A 14,169-nucleotide genomic window follows, 5' to 3' on the forward strand; every position below is an offset into this window, starting at 1 on the left:
CAGGCACCCAGCTCTGAAGGTGACGTCCTACCAGCAGCAGTGCAGAAGGATGGTAATACCATACCATGCCACCCTTATTTCTGCGCTGCTGCCTTCAGAATTGGGTCATGACCCCTATAGATATAACACTGTGAAATTTCAGATTTAAATAGCTGCAAGAATTATATTTGTGATTTTTAAAATCCTATGACTCTGAAATTGACCAAAATGGACCGTGAATTTGGTAGGGCCCTAAATATAAAGCCGGTAAGAATACTCTAGCACTTGGAGGACACAATTCCTTACTCTCCCAAGTACTCTGAAAAGCTATTAACACATACATTAGGGGTGAAAAATCTCACAGCTGCCAGAGTTTAGTACACCAGCCAGGATGTTGGGGGGTACAGATCCAGGCAGTTTGTCATTGCACACATGGCTTTCCTCACATTCCATAGCCTTTCCCTATTATACTCCTTACTGCCGTCCATTGCCCACAAATACGTAAGACGAAAGTCCCTGAAATAAAGGCATCATTCAGTGAACAAAAATGTAGCCTAAGAGAACCAATTAAAATGATGAAAATCTTTAATTTTTATTTAAGTATAATTGTACGGACACGTGTATATACAAATACAGATCTTATGGGTTGTTTTTTTTAACATTTTCTTTTAAGTTCATATAATGTAAGCATTTCAAAAACAGCACTCAATGAATAAGTGCAAAGAAACTGCAAAGCAGGGCAGTACAAGCACAGGACCACACTGAGCTGGACTTTCATACCCAGATGCACACACAATGAGTGGCTTCAATGGGGTGTCAAGAGTAAGCATGGAAAGCGGATTTTGCAGACTCATGGGTAACCTCCAACATGCCAGCATCTATTAAACTGTACAGACAATGGCAGCAAGCCTATTGTAGGGAGATTTGTCTCACATCCGAGAAGCTCAGGGGCGAATGCATGGGAAAAACTCAGTGATGCCAAACCAGAAACAGATCTGCCCATTCACTGTTCCAAATTAAAAGAACGAGGGAGAGGGGGAGTGGAGGGGGATGGGAGTAAAGTGAGGAGTTGTAAAGTAAAACTGGTGAGCACAAATCTGAGTGGATGGATGAAGGGGGAAAATTAAATTATTTTCTAATTTTCTGAAACTGAAAGAACAATTGCTCTCATGAGGCAACAGATAAAGTTCAGTTTCTAGGAAAAATCAACAGGTACAAATACAATCCCTTTCCTTCCACAAATATACAGGAAAGGAAATAATCCACGTTTGACTCTCCCAAGTCTGTTGCTTGTTGTTTTGGAATCAAGTCCATGCACATGTCACACATGATACTGGCAAGATCCCTTCTGGGGGAAAAAAACTATCCATGAAGGGAGGGGAAGGAAAAGACAGAAGGAAAACAGAAAACAACAAAGAATAAAGAAAACAAAGGAATAGAAGAATTTTTCGATCCCCAAAGCCTTTTAGAAACCAACATGTTAAAAAACCCCAAAACAAAACAAAACAAAACAAAAAAACCAACACAAAAAACCACACGCTGTAAATCAGACCTTTAAACACTGAGGACAAAACATTGATCATCAAAAGTCATGTTGTTCCAGGTCTTGACATTGTGAAGTCTTGAGATCAGGTGAACAGTTTTCACAGATGAGTCCTGTATGATGCAGTGTCATGGCCCCTTATAACTCAGTTCTCAGCCATGATTACACTTGATGCTTCAAAGCTCTGTCTTATAATCAATGCATGTTTTTAATATCCTGAAAGTCTATTGTTCTCACTTACAAAAGACATAAGAATCAAATTAATACTTTATTATCAAACACTATATACAACAGAGGTTGCTAAATACAGAATTTAAAGAACATACCTTTTTTTTTAAGTTTTACTTGTCTTTCCTTTGCCATTCAAGAAAGTACAGTACAAAACAATATTCTAAACTAACACGAAATGTTACCTTGTCTATTAAAGGATACATAGTATCCACTAAACAGACTGATCCTTATTTCCCTGCTTCACGTTGCAAAGCCCTTGGCAACCAGGAGTGCAGGTCACAGGGGTGAACTATCTGGGCTGAGAGATGTCTGCTGCAGAATTAGTTAGTCCCTCAGACTTCACAGGGTGGGTGCATGTGTGTGTTGGGGGGGGGGGGGGAAAGAGCTGCTTACACTTGCACCAACATCCTTCAAAGCTTCCAGAGTCTTGTAACTCTGCACAACAAAAACCAAAGATTCAATGGTTTGCAGCACTTGCTTACTTGATATGACTGGGATTGCCTGATGCCATCAAGTATCCAAGCTGATGTCTGGTAAGCTTGCAATTCACAGTTATATTGTTCTATGTAGTGTAGTAGTCTGTCCGTTAGCTGTGATAGTCTTGCTATTATTAATTTAGTTAGCGCTGATAATGTGGTAAAATAAAGGATTGAATTTCACTGTGGAAAACACTAGTGAAAAAAGAGTTTTCTGTTGATAAGTGTGGCTTTTGAGCATAGGCATAATTTGGAGATGGGGGGCCTTTCTCCGCCTCTGCCCCCTGCCCAACTGCAAGCCTGGGCAGGCATGGAATTTCCCCCCTGACATGCAATCCTATTGTCCTGACTGGAGTTGTCCCTCCCCAATACAGAAGTTAAACTACACCTACGGTTGTGAGAGTCCATTGTCATGGATAGAGAAATGATAGAACATAATGAAATTCACTTCTGAAATAAAATCAGCACTATTAATATAAGTATGACTAAGTGCAGCCAATGTGAATCTTTTTAAATATGCTTACCTAGCAATATTATCTTTTTGCTGTCTATTATAAGGTGTGTTTTCATCCTTAAGCCCACCTCCCCCAAAGTTCTGTAATTCTTAGTTGAAGGAAATATTAGCATGTGCACCAACTATACATGCTGGAGAAAGAGAAATGTATTGACTATTTCGTAATGAAATGGTGAGTTTCTTCAGTGTCTAGACTGTGGTTTTTGATTTTGTGTGTTCAATATTAGTAGAAATTTCCTTGATTCTATCTCAAGGGCAGCTTCTGCATCAATATCCATACTGTATAGTATCAGGCAACCCCACAATTAAGTTTAACATGTGTACAATTTCCTTTTCTCTTTTTTGGATCATGGACTGTTCAAAATTCTAGGAAGCAGCTCTTTTTAATTTAATTTAATTTATAATCATTTTCACAAAATGAAGCCCATTAACAACCCCTATTAATTTTTAACTAATACATAAAATCCCTTGTTTTGTTGGAATGTGTTCCATTTTTTTCCACATTCAACATAATCATAATCATCAGTTTTTGTTTGAAAGGCTTTGTTTTGATATTGGCCTGACATATTTCCCTGACTATATTTCAGATTTCAAAGATCATGGCAGCCTCACCAATAGAAACCCCAAGTCTTGCATTTCCTGGTGAATGATTTCTCAAGTCCTTTCCTGGCCATGCTCAGATTCCTTAAACAGGGTCACCCCCCAATTTCATCAAACAAAACAGTTCCCATATTCCTAATTGCATCAAGGGTTACCACTTTTCTCACGTTTAAATAGGACAAGCATATATACTCACTCTCAGCATAAAGTATATCTAAATAATGTATTTTCTATTCTAGTGGATTTTTAAAAAAATATTTTGTTAAAGTCTTTGGGAGCCCATCTGGTTTATCTCCTGCTGATAAACGTATTTCCTCTACTGTTCAAACTGTGTTGGAAAGGGAGAAGATATAAAATCAACATTTCAATTTGTATTCCTTACTTTCAAACACTTTTCCTTACCCCCCGCCACCCCCAAACAATGCCGATTGGCTGTCCTGGCTTCTTCTGGCTTTTTTTATTCCCATGATGGTGGAACTTGCAAGGGAGACAAAGAAGTGAGCTGTAGCTCACGAAAGCTTATGCTCAAATGAATTTGTTCGTCTCTAAGGTACCACAAGTACTCCTTTTCTTTTTTCAAGAACACACTGGATATCCTGTGTCCCAAAAAATGTTTCCTCTGGCCACTGAAGTCCTCTCCTTAGAGCATATTGTCACCCAGAGCTGCATACAAAGCTACCAGCTACTAAGTCAGCCCTGGGGAAGGTCACTTTATTCACAAAAAAATGCCTCTTTGCATTTCAAGAAAAAAAAATTGTAGCACCATGGTGATTTGTTTTGAAAGAAAATAATCTGGTGTGCACTACCCACTTAAATGAAAATAACAGAGGCACTCGTACCCCCCAGTGAAGTTTCCTAAATCTGACCTTGCTTGCTGTGTGCTAACATTCCTAAATATTAATTTTTTTTTTCTAAAGAGAGCTTCTATTATGGAGCACAGGTTTTTACTGTCAGTGATGTTTCAAGACAGTCTTATAAGAAACTGTGTCTCTTCCTTTTAAAAGCCTGTTCATTTAGAAACTCCTAGAGGAAATAGTGTTATATCTGTTCTTAATATTTCCCCTCCAGTCCTGACATGGTGACATGATGCCTTGCAGGATCATCTTACAGTACTGAATGAGAAGGCATAAATATTGTATTGGAGAGTAATACCCTGGTGGGCTTCCACTCAGGTTCCTTATCCTTCACTGACTGCATCTGCCACTATTCTTCCGTATCCACATACAGATGATACAGTGAGCTAGCAGAAGTGACTTCTTAAAGGAGAATGAAGAGGAAAATAAGAATCACTAGTATCACTGTTATAATTTGGCATTTTCATTTTGAGTCCTTTGATTTTTGGAGGGGTCAAGGAAAGTCATGGGGAAGGTTGGGAACTGAAACTAGTTATTCCCCTCAAATTCTTGCTCATAGTTCAGGCTGAAAAGAAAACAAACAAACAAACAAACAAACAACCCCTCCAGCCCTCCCCCCAAAATTTGACATCTGCAAAACCAATATAAAGTCCCTTTCCTGGGAGGAGCAGTTAGGTGGATCTTTGATGTTCCAAGACCCTGATGTTTTCTGTGAGAAGGTTACTGGAATATACTGTGCTATAATGTCAAAAGCATCGCCAGGAGGAACAATAGGGTTGCCAAAAGCCGGCTGGATATCCTCGGTGTCTGTGCTGCATTCTCACCGCGGGATGGCTCGGCTGACTCATGTACGGTATCATCTGTTCAAACAGAAAGCACACATTCCGATGAGGTTTTGCATCCTTAATAAGGTCTCTTTCAGCAGTCTGCAAGTAGATTTCAGTATCCTCTGTGAAGTAGGGCAGTGAACCTTGTGCTAGCAAATTGACTTCCACAAGCGTGTAATAACTCATTATGTAACAAACTTGGGGTCAAATCTTGTGTTCCTTACTCATTCCTTTTTCTGGCAAGACTCCTACTCAAGGCAATGGGAGCAAAAATGAGGGCCTTGGTGGTTTTGCTAGGGTAAGGAATGCAGTGTTCCCCTAAAATAAAACAGTATGGTGCACACTTACAGAAGGTCTGACTAGATCGGGGTGGGCAAACTATGGCCCATAGGCTGGATCTGGCATGCAGTTCCCAGAAGCAGCGGAGGGGCCCCCCTCTGGCTCCTCCATGTAGGGAAAGCCAGGGAGCTCTGCTCCGCATCTGCCACGGCAGGTCCCATTGGCTGGGAACTGCAGCCAATGGGAGCTGCAGGGGTGGTGCCAGAGGATGGGGCAGCATGCAGAGCTGCCTGGCCGCACCTCCATGTAGGAGCTGGAGAAGGGACATGCTGCTGATTCCGGGAGCTGCTTGAGGTAAGCACTGCCTGGAGCCTGCATCCCTGAACCTCTCCCCACACCCCAACCCCCTGCCCCAGCCCTGATCCCCCTCCTGCCCTCCAAACCCCTCAATCCCAGCCCAAAGCACCCTCCAGCACCCCAAACCCCTCATCCCCAGCCCCATCATAGAGCCTGCACCCCCATCCAGAGCCTGCACCCTCCAGCACCCCAAACCCCTCATCCCCAGCCCCATCATAGAGCCTGCACCCCCATCCAGAGCCTGCACCCCTTCCTGCACCCCAACCCCTCCCGCCCTCCGAACCCCTCGGTCCCAGCCTAGAGCCCCCTCCCACACCCTGAACTCCTCATTTTTGGCCCCACCCCAGAGCCCGCACCCCAAACCAGAGCTCCACCCCCTCCAACTCCCCAACCCCCATTCTTTGAGCCTTCATGGCCTGCCATACAATTTCTATTCCCAGATGTGGCCCTCGGACCTAAAAGTTTGCCCACCCCTGGACTAGATGATCACAATGGTTTCCCCTGGTCTTAGAATCTGTGAAAACTTGGGTATCTAACTTTAGCCACCTAAATTCATATTTAGACAGCTAAATAAGAGTGCCTGATTTTCAAAGATGCTTCAATGGGAGTTGCAGGTGCTTAGCACATTTGAAGATCAGATCCCTTACTTAGCTACCTAAGTATAGATTTAGGAGTCTACCTTTAGGCTCCTAAGTTTGGAATGTTGGCCTATGAGTCCACTTCATGTGCAAAACTTCCAGTACAGTTAACTGGAGTTTGGGGTGCACAAGGAATGTATTTTTTCCCCCAGAAGTATGAATGAAAGAAAAAATGCTAACAGGTTACAATCAGTGATCTGAAAGAGAAAACATGCAAACCTTGATAACTCTTAGTAAATAGTTATTTGCTATCTATTGTATCTAGCAGATTACTCATATACTCTGCTAAATCTAAAACTAATGTAAATCCGCCAGCATCACTGGAAAAAATAGTTGCAAAGTACATGTATGTTAGTAGTAGAACATGATGGGCAGAACATTTTTTCTCTCTTTATAAGCTTTTAAATTTCTGACACAATTTCGTATTAACACAATAAGACATTTTAAAGAAACTGTACACAGATCACATTAAACTATCTTTGATATACCTGTAGTTGTGGATGATTTTACCATTTCCATTACTATGTATCTCAGAGTTTAAGTTATCGAACTTAGATATTTTAATTTTCATCTCTCCTAAGGTGGGGATAAAAGCATCAGTCTTGGATGTGAATTTTCTTCCAAATAAATGGATTAAATCAGACATCTTTTTAAAACAACGAAGTGGTCTAAAAAAATGTACTGTTAACTTGAGACGTTTCTTCTGATCCACCCTAACTAAAAAAGAACAGGAGGACTGGTGGCACCTTAGAGATTAGCAAATTTACTTGAGCATAAGCTTTCGTGAGCTACAGCTCACTTCATCGGATGCTTATGCTCAAATAAATTTGTTAGTCTCTAAGGTGCCACAAGTACTCCTGTTCTTTTTGTGAATACAGACTAACACGGCTGCTACTCTGAAACCTAGCTAAAAAAATTTCACAGAAAACTTCACAGCCACTTACAACTTAGTGTAATAAACAACTACTGCATTTCATGCAAGATGTGTCCACATTTCCATGGTAAGTCAATTAATTCCTACGTATACAAATTACATTGCCAGGATTGTATACAATGTGAGCTGCACAACTCTCCTTAATGATGGGGGAAGTAGTGCTAAAAATGCCACACTGTTTTGAAAATGTACCCCTTAATGTTAGTTTAAAAGCAGTTTTTAAGAAACCCCTATATGTGCACTGTAATGGCACCCAACATGCAAGTGCACAGAATGTTAAAAGATAAAGGAAGTACGATTTTGGGTCCATGGGCTCTTCATACCCAATCTGAAATCACTGGAATCTGTATAGTAACTTTGACTAGCAATCTATCAAAGGTTTGACTCCAGGACAAATTGCCAATGGAACAGTCTCAAGTTTATCATGACATGTTTTCAGTGTTGTTTCAAGGTATAACTATGAAGAGCATGCATGCAGAGTAACTGAAATTCAAATATAAATATTTTATTATATTATTTATGTTACATGATAATGGGACAAACACAGTCCTTCATTCAAATGAAAGTCCCGCTGAAGTCAGAGTAATGACTTCAGGACTCAACTGAACAGCCTACAGTTTATACATGGGAAAAGCTCCCACTGACTTAAATGGGTTCTGAATCAGGCCCACAGTATCTTTCTATCCAGCATCTTTCATTTCAAAACACCTTACAAATTACACTATGTAACTGCAACAGATAATTAAAGAACTTCACTAGTTCCAGTGATAACAGAACTGGGTCAGAAGGGCATATGGCCCAAACGCAATGCACAATTTTTACTTATGATTTACACACTTATGTGTTTCACGCTGTTACTTTATGAATGGAAGATTTCTTAAAAGAGCCTTTCATTGAGAAAATACTCTGAAAAGTTTCTGTGTAAGAATAGCATCTTCCTAATCATCAGATCTGCTCTCAGTGTCTATTCAGAGTCCCTATCTGCTCAATTCAGAGGAAAAGTTTACTTATTACTGTCAAACCAAAACTCCTGGGGGAATGAAACTGATTCTCTTCTATCTCATGTATCATCAATGAAATTGCAAACTAAGTTCCGTTTCCTGGGCCGCCTATAATTCCCTGTACAACCCTCACTGTCATGAAATTCTGGCCTCAATCACACACAGGCCTGCCTTGGTGTAAATAAAGGCAGAATTTGTGAGTGGTGATTATACAAATGGCAGCTTGAGTTACAGATCCCATGGTGAATGCAGCACTGGCAATTTGGTTAAAACAAAACCCAAATCCTTTTTACCTGTAAATGAACAAATCTGGTTTGGAAATCACGGAGACCTAATAGATGAAGGACCCTATGATGCCATTTTTATAAAGCCACTTTTCCACGTAGAACTTCTTTTTTCATGTAAGATGAAGGGGTACTTTTTCAAAGCAGCATCTGGGCTTTTTGGCAAGATGATCCCAAGGTCTCTTTGCACTTGTACAGTAGAGCACACTTTTTATCCGTGGCTCCCATATTGCTTTATAAATATTATTATTAATTGCATTTGTGCAGTTAAAACCGTGCACAATCTTAAATACTTAGGGGAAAGAGGTTGGATTATTTTAGCAAAAAGGAAAGTTAAACTAGGAGACTAGGACCTCACTAGTAAAAACTAGAATGTCACTACCATCGTAGAAGGTAGGAAATGAAAATAGACCACACTTTAGTACAACCGTCTCAAATATGAATTTTCTAGATACCATCACTTTAAATTATACCCTGGGGGTCTAATTCTGGCCTGAAATACACAATCTCAATTTCATTTGAGGGAAGAATTTATTTTAACTTTGCCTTTTTGAATTTGATACGTTTTATGGCTTCTGAAGTTTTTATGTGGTTTTATGGCTACAAACCCAAATTCTGAAATTAAGAAGTGACTTTTCACTTGTCGGTTTCCCGCCATTTCCCGATTATGAACAAACACTGTTTGAAACCAGGAAGGTCATCACATAAGTGTCCAATTTTTACAAGAATGATTTCTAGATAGAATGATTGGCAATTGTACAATGTGCCCCTGACCTGCCCCAACCCTCGTGTCCTTTATTGACAGAACATGGTGGCAGACAACGTGAGAAGATGCAAAACAGACAAATGCATTCCAAGGACAGGTAAATTAGTACACAGTGCAGACAGCATGCCACAAGATCCACTGTCTTACATCCTAACAATAAAGAAGCGCATCAGCAAACTGTCAGCTCCAGCAATGGTTAATTGTCAACTGGGGATTAGCTCAAATAATGTTGTGAATATGCCATGCTCGGGAGGGGGGGTGGGGGGAAGAGTTTTTTGGTAACTGATGTGTTCTAAATATAAACTTCTTATTAAGCCCAACTTTCATCCTCATGGCACCACTCCACTTCATCTCTGTCTGCAGGATGCCCACCATGTGGTTTAGTCTCCCCATTGCCTGATGTCTTAATGATTTGCTTCTGTTACTGTGTTAAGTAGGCGCTACAGAGTCAATGGGAGCTGCAGGTGCTCAGCACTTTAGAAAATTTGACCCTCTATCTTTACTGAAAGCACTTCTTTGTTATTGGTCTCACCCAGACTAAAGTCTTTGCTGCAAACCATTAACAAAGGGTGTATGTATTAATTAGCCAGTATTCACTACATTTCATATCAGGAGAAAACACATAGGGCTTCTCGATTCTTAGGTTAATGAACAATTAGGGAGATATTGCCCTTATGGCCTCGTCTAGGAGTATGCTAAAATAATAAAACTACTACATTTATTGTGACAAAAATACATTGCTTGGAGTCAGCATGCATTTAGATGCTCATTTGTTTTGAGAATCTAGTCGGTTTCCAAATCAATACATTTTAGAGAGCCCGGAATATCCTCTTGAGTAAAAAATAATGAAAGACAGTGTATGTCCACAGGCATATCATATAGACTAGTAAATTTCTTAAAGTCTTATTTATTTTGCTGCCTAATAACCTAGTTCAGCTGAAAGTATCAGCAAACATATTCCATTACAAAACAGAGCAAGGAAAAAATAATTTGTTGCTTCATATCAAAGGGAAGTTCCTTTTTCAAGTAACCTAAAAAAAGAGAGGTTCTTCTAGTGTGCTCTCTGAATTTGCATTAAAAATTGTGTCTGTGTAATTTTTTGGTATAGTGTGTTTAATTACCCATTTTCAATTAGCAGTGCATTACTATGTGTGCATGTTTCTATACAATATACATCTAGGCCCTGATTCTCCAGAGCCTTACACACATGCTTAATTTTAATCATGTGTAGACCCATTGAAGTCAGTGGGGTTAATCATTTTCTTAAAGGTAAGCATGTGTCTAAATCTGTGCATGGTCTGAACCACATATAAACCCCCCCCACACACACACACACACACACTTTCATGGCTGACATTAATTTGACTTATTGCTGACTGTGCACGTGGGTGGCAGGGGCGGGGAGGAAGGGAAGGGGAAAGGAAATATTTGGTGATATAAGCATTCTCTCTGTTTTTAAGGCTACAACACTTGGATACAAAGAGAGGCCACAAGATTTTAGAATATATTTGCTCTCGTATTTGGACCAGAAGATGACATGATTACAATTCTCTTGTAAAAACTAGATGGGAAAATTTATACCACCACTTTGCCTAACTAAGTGTACAAATGAATTATTTAGGAAAACATTAACTTTTATCAGTTACATGCCTTTGTCATGCATTAGTATTAAATAAGCAGTACCCAATTCCTTTTAAATGTGCATACAAACCACATGAAACCAGAGTATTTACAGTTCAGACATTTGCTATCTTTCTAAAACTCTGGACCCATTTAGAAGATAGAGTGGTTTGTCAACATGCTTGGGGTGTGAGATGGAACAGAAAGTGGCTTCTGGACATGTCACTGGAGATTTTAAATTTGGGCACTGCATTTTATTAAACCATATGCCACAAAAAAGCAACATTTTGTCTCCCATGCATTACATAAGGATACTGGAAGAATGAGGTATACCATAAGCAATATTAGCACTGCTAGAAATGAGCCAAAGCAGAGCAATTATACCATGCAAAGCATGCAGAGAGAAAGAGAAGGAAAAAAGTACTGAAGCACCAGAGGGATAGACGCATTTGTTAAAAGAGATTCTCTAAGCATACTAACCTGCTGGTTCTAATGAATTTTCTACTTTGTCGTTAACATCGAAAACACGATCATGAACACCTATAGTTTTCATACAGCTGTCTATAACAAAAATAGAGATAACAGCCAAATATGTTAGTGAGACACCCTTAAACTCCCCACTTTCCTTTTTTTTTTCTATCTTTTCTCTCTATTTTTTTTATATATATCTATATCTATATATATATTTATATTTTAAAGTCTCTGGCACTTGTCCAAATGCCAGTATAGTCGTCCATTTGTACAACAATTTAAGAAACAACAAGTTAGCAACTGCTAGGTAATAAAACAAAAAGCTTTATGAAGGATGATAAGAAAATATGGGGAAAACTGAAACACAAATGTTGCTATACAGAACAAATACCACACAAGATTTAACAGTAAAAAAAAAACAAAAAGGTTTATTGCTGTTTACCAGACCACACAATAAAGCATGCGCTATTAAGCCACCCTCTAAAGCTTGATCTAAAGAACTTACTTGCTGGCCGCACAAAGACTTTAAGCTTTAGACAGGACCTCCTTCCATTATCTGGGATTGCAGAAGCTGTAAAAGAAGAGAAAGAGAGAAAAATACAATTATTCTTTATCTTAAAGGCAAATATTCCAGATCTTCTGAAGGGAATATACATATTCCAGGCTTTGCCATACAAAGAAAGGAACAAAAAAGTCAAGTACCCGGGTTCCCTGGCTACGCAAGTGCATGAAGAGAATTGCAGGCCAGACTACATTAAACAAACACCTGTCAGGAATGGTCTAGTTATTATTTAGTCCTGCCTTGAGTGCAGGGGACCAGACTAGATGACTTACTGAGGTCCCTTCCAGTCCTACACTTCTATGAGTCTATGTCCCTATTTAAAAAATGGGAGAAACAAAGCACAGGATATTCTTGAAAGTTTCAATCTCCCCTCTCTCCCTTCCCAACCCTTGTTCTCAACAGCCTATTTAACATTAATTTGTATTCCAGGTGCTTATCTTGGAAAATGACACATTACAGTATTTTCCCCACACTTACAGTGAAATGGATTCTCCTGAGTTCACCAAAGGAAAAGCTAGTCTTGATATTGGTCGGTTTTAGAATTAGTGCCACAAAATGGGGACCAAACGATCACAAAATGAAATGGTAGGGGATGACTTTAAAAGAATAATCAGAAGAAAATTAACATAACCTGACTTTACTAAGGTAACATAGTGCTTATGTTCCTAAAACTTGTTTGCCAGTGATACAGAGGATCTACTCAAAACTTCACCCCGCATCCTATACAACTAAACTAAAATAGCCACCTCCTACTTGCCATTCAAATTATGTCTTTATAGAGGTAATACCTGAAGAGAAAAATATGAAATTAATAACAGGGCCATAATACTAAATTTCATACTGTGCAAAAGATAATTTGGGGAAGACAGTGGTTAGTATCTACTTGTTTCCCCATGACAAATGCAGCTCTACACAGTTCTGTCAGTTAAGGGACTAGCCTGTCCTTAAAATGCATGGTGACTACTGTAAATTAAACATCCACAAGAGGAGAATATAGATCTCTCGAGGTAAATTTTCTATTAGTTTCAAATGATCTTTGGCACCTGCATAAATGTTTGCAACTACAAAATTGTAAGCACACCTGTATCTGTGCATGTAAACTGAGAGTCAAGTCACCTGCATTCAGTCCCCACGCAGACAGCACATTCTTTATGTGCAAACACTTTGGGGCACTTTTTTGTGGCCACAAATATCAGAGGTTGTAGCTGAAAGCACAGCCCATAGTGTTGCAAATAATTTTTATTTCAATACACAGAATCCACAGTGATTTAAAGAGCTATGTATTGGCTAATAGCAAGTGGTTCTGTGTTCCAGAAAATGACAACAATTGGGAGCTGTCTTGGTTTACAAGAAGATTTTTTGGGAAAAAAAGTGATTCTGTCTCTTGCTCCTGTCTCATCTGTTTTTATTAACTGTGTCCTCCTGTGTGTAACAGATAACTAAAATGATTTACCCACGCAGACACAAACTCACACACTCTCTGTAAGGTAACAGTGTACTTGAAGCACTCTGAACTAACTTAAAACAAATTCTCCTCACTCCTAGATTCCTTGCTTCCTGGGCTGGCATCAGTGCGAAGAAACAGCAAATTCACCATGCAAACAAGAGAAAGAAATTAAGCAGAACTGGTGCTCTGATTCTGTGCCTGTTGGCAAGTGCAGGAGAGATTGTCTCCTCTTAATCACAAGACAAAAATATAGAGAAATGATGCTTTCCCTCTCTTGTGCACAATGACAAGTCGTTAAGAAGTGCTAACAGCTGGCTCTGCTGTAGGCTCTCACTAAATCAAACTCAGAAAAACTCCCCCTGCTGACATTTACAGTAACTGGTGTGTTATTTTTAGGACACAATATTTGCACTCTGTGGTTACATCCAGGAAATTATGTCCTTCCTATGGCCCCATGACTGTATACATGCAAGTACTGAATATTTTGCTTAGACTACACACATAGTCATGGATTATTCATAGAAAAAAAGCTATATCTATTCCTGCATTACTAATATAGATGTGGTGATACCATTGTACATATAACCATTTCCACTGCTAGCCTAAGCAAAGACCAACACATACTTGATTCACCACTTACAGTTCTATCTTGTGTAGAAAATGATTTTAGAAATGATTCAGCAAGGTACATATACTTATTCAAAGGCAGAATGTAGCCCGTACATTTTAAGTCTGGAAACTGTTATTCAGTTTCATAAATGAGATTGCATGGACTTGCATGCATAA

General features: G+C 39.4%; 1 protein-coding gene across 1 annotated transcript in view; it reads right to left on the minus strand.

Annotated features, from left to right (window-relative positions):
- Positions 1 to 591: 591 nt before the first annotated feature.
- The window catches only part of EFNA5 (ephrin A5), a 287,981-nt gene continuing 274,403 nt past the window's right edge, over positions 592 to 14,169 (minus strand). Inside the window, exons 3-5 of the mRNA XM_073344632.1 lie at positions 11,880 to 11,945; positions 11,384 to 11,464; positions 592 to 5,057 (exon numbers count right to left, since the gene is read on the minus strand). Of these exons, the coding sequence (XP_073200733.1) occupies positions 4,936 to 5,057; positions 11,384 to 11,464; positions 11,880 to 11,945 (269 nt within the window). The 3' untranslated portion in view covers positions 592 to 4,935. The remainder of the gene's footprint in view (positions 5,058 to 11,383; positions 11,465 to 11,879; positions 11,946 to 14,169) is intronic.

The sequence above is a fragment of the Lepidochelys kempii genome, chromosome 5 (genome assembly GCF_965140265.1).
Source record: "Lepidochelys kempii isolate rLepKem1 chromosome 5, rLepKem1.hap2, whole genome shotgun sequence".
NCBI lineage: Eukaryota > Metazoa > Chordata > Testudines > Cheloniidae > Lepidochelys > Lepidochelys kempii.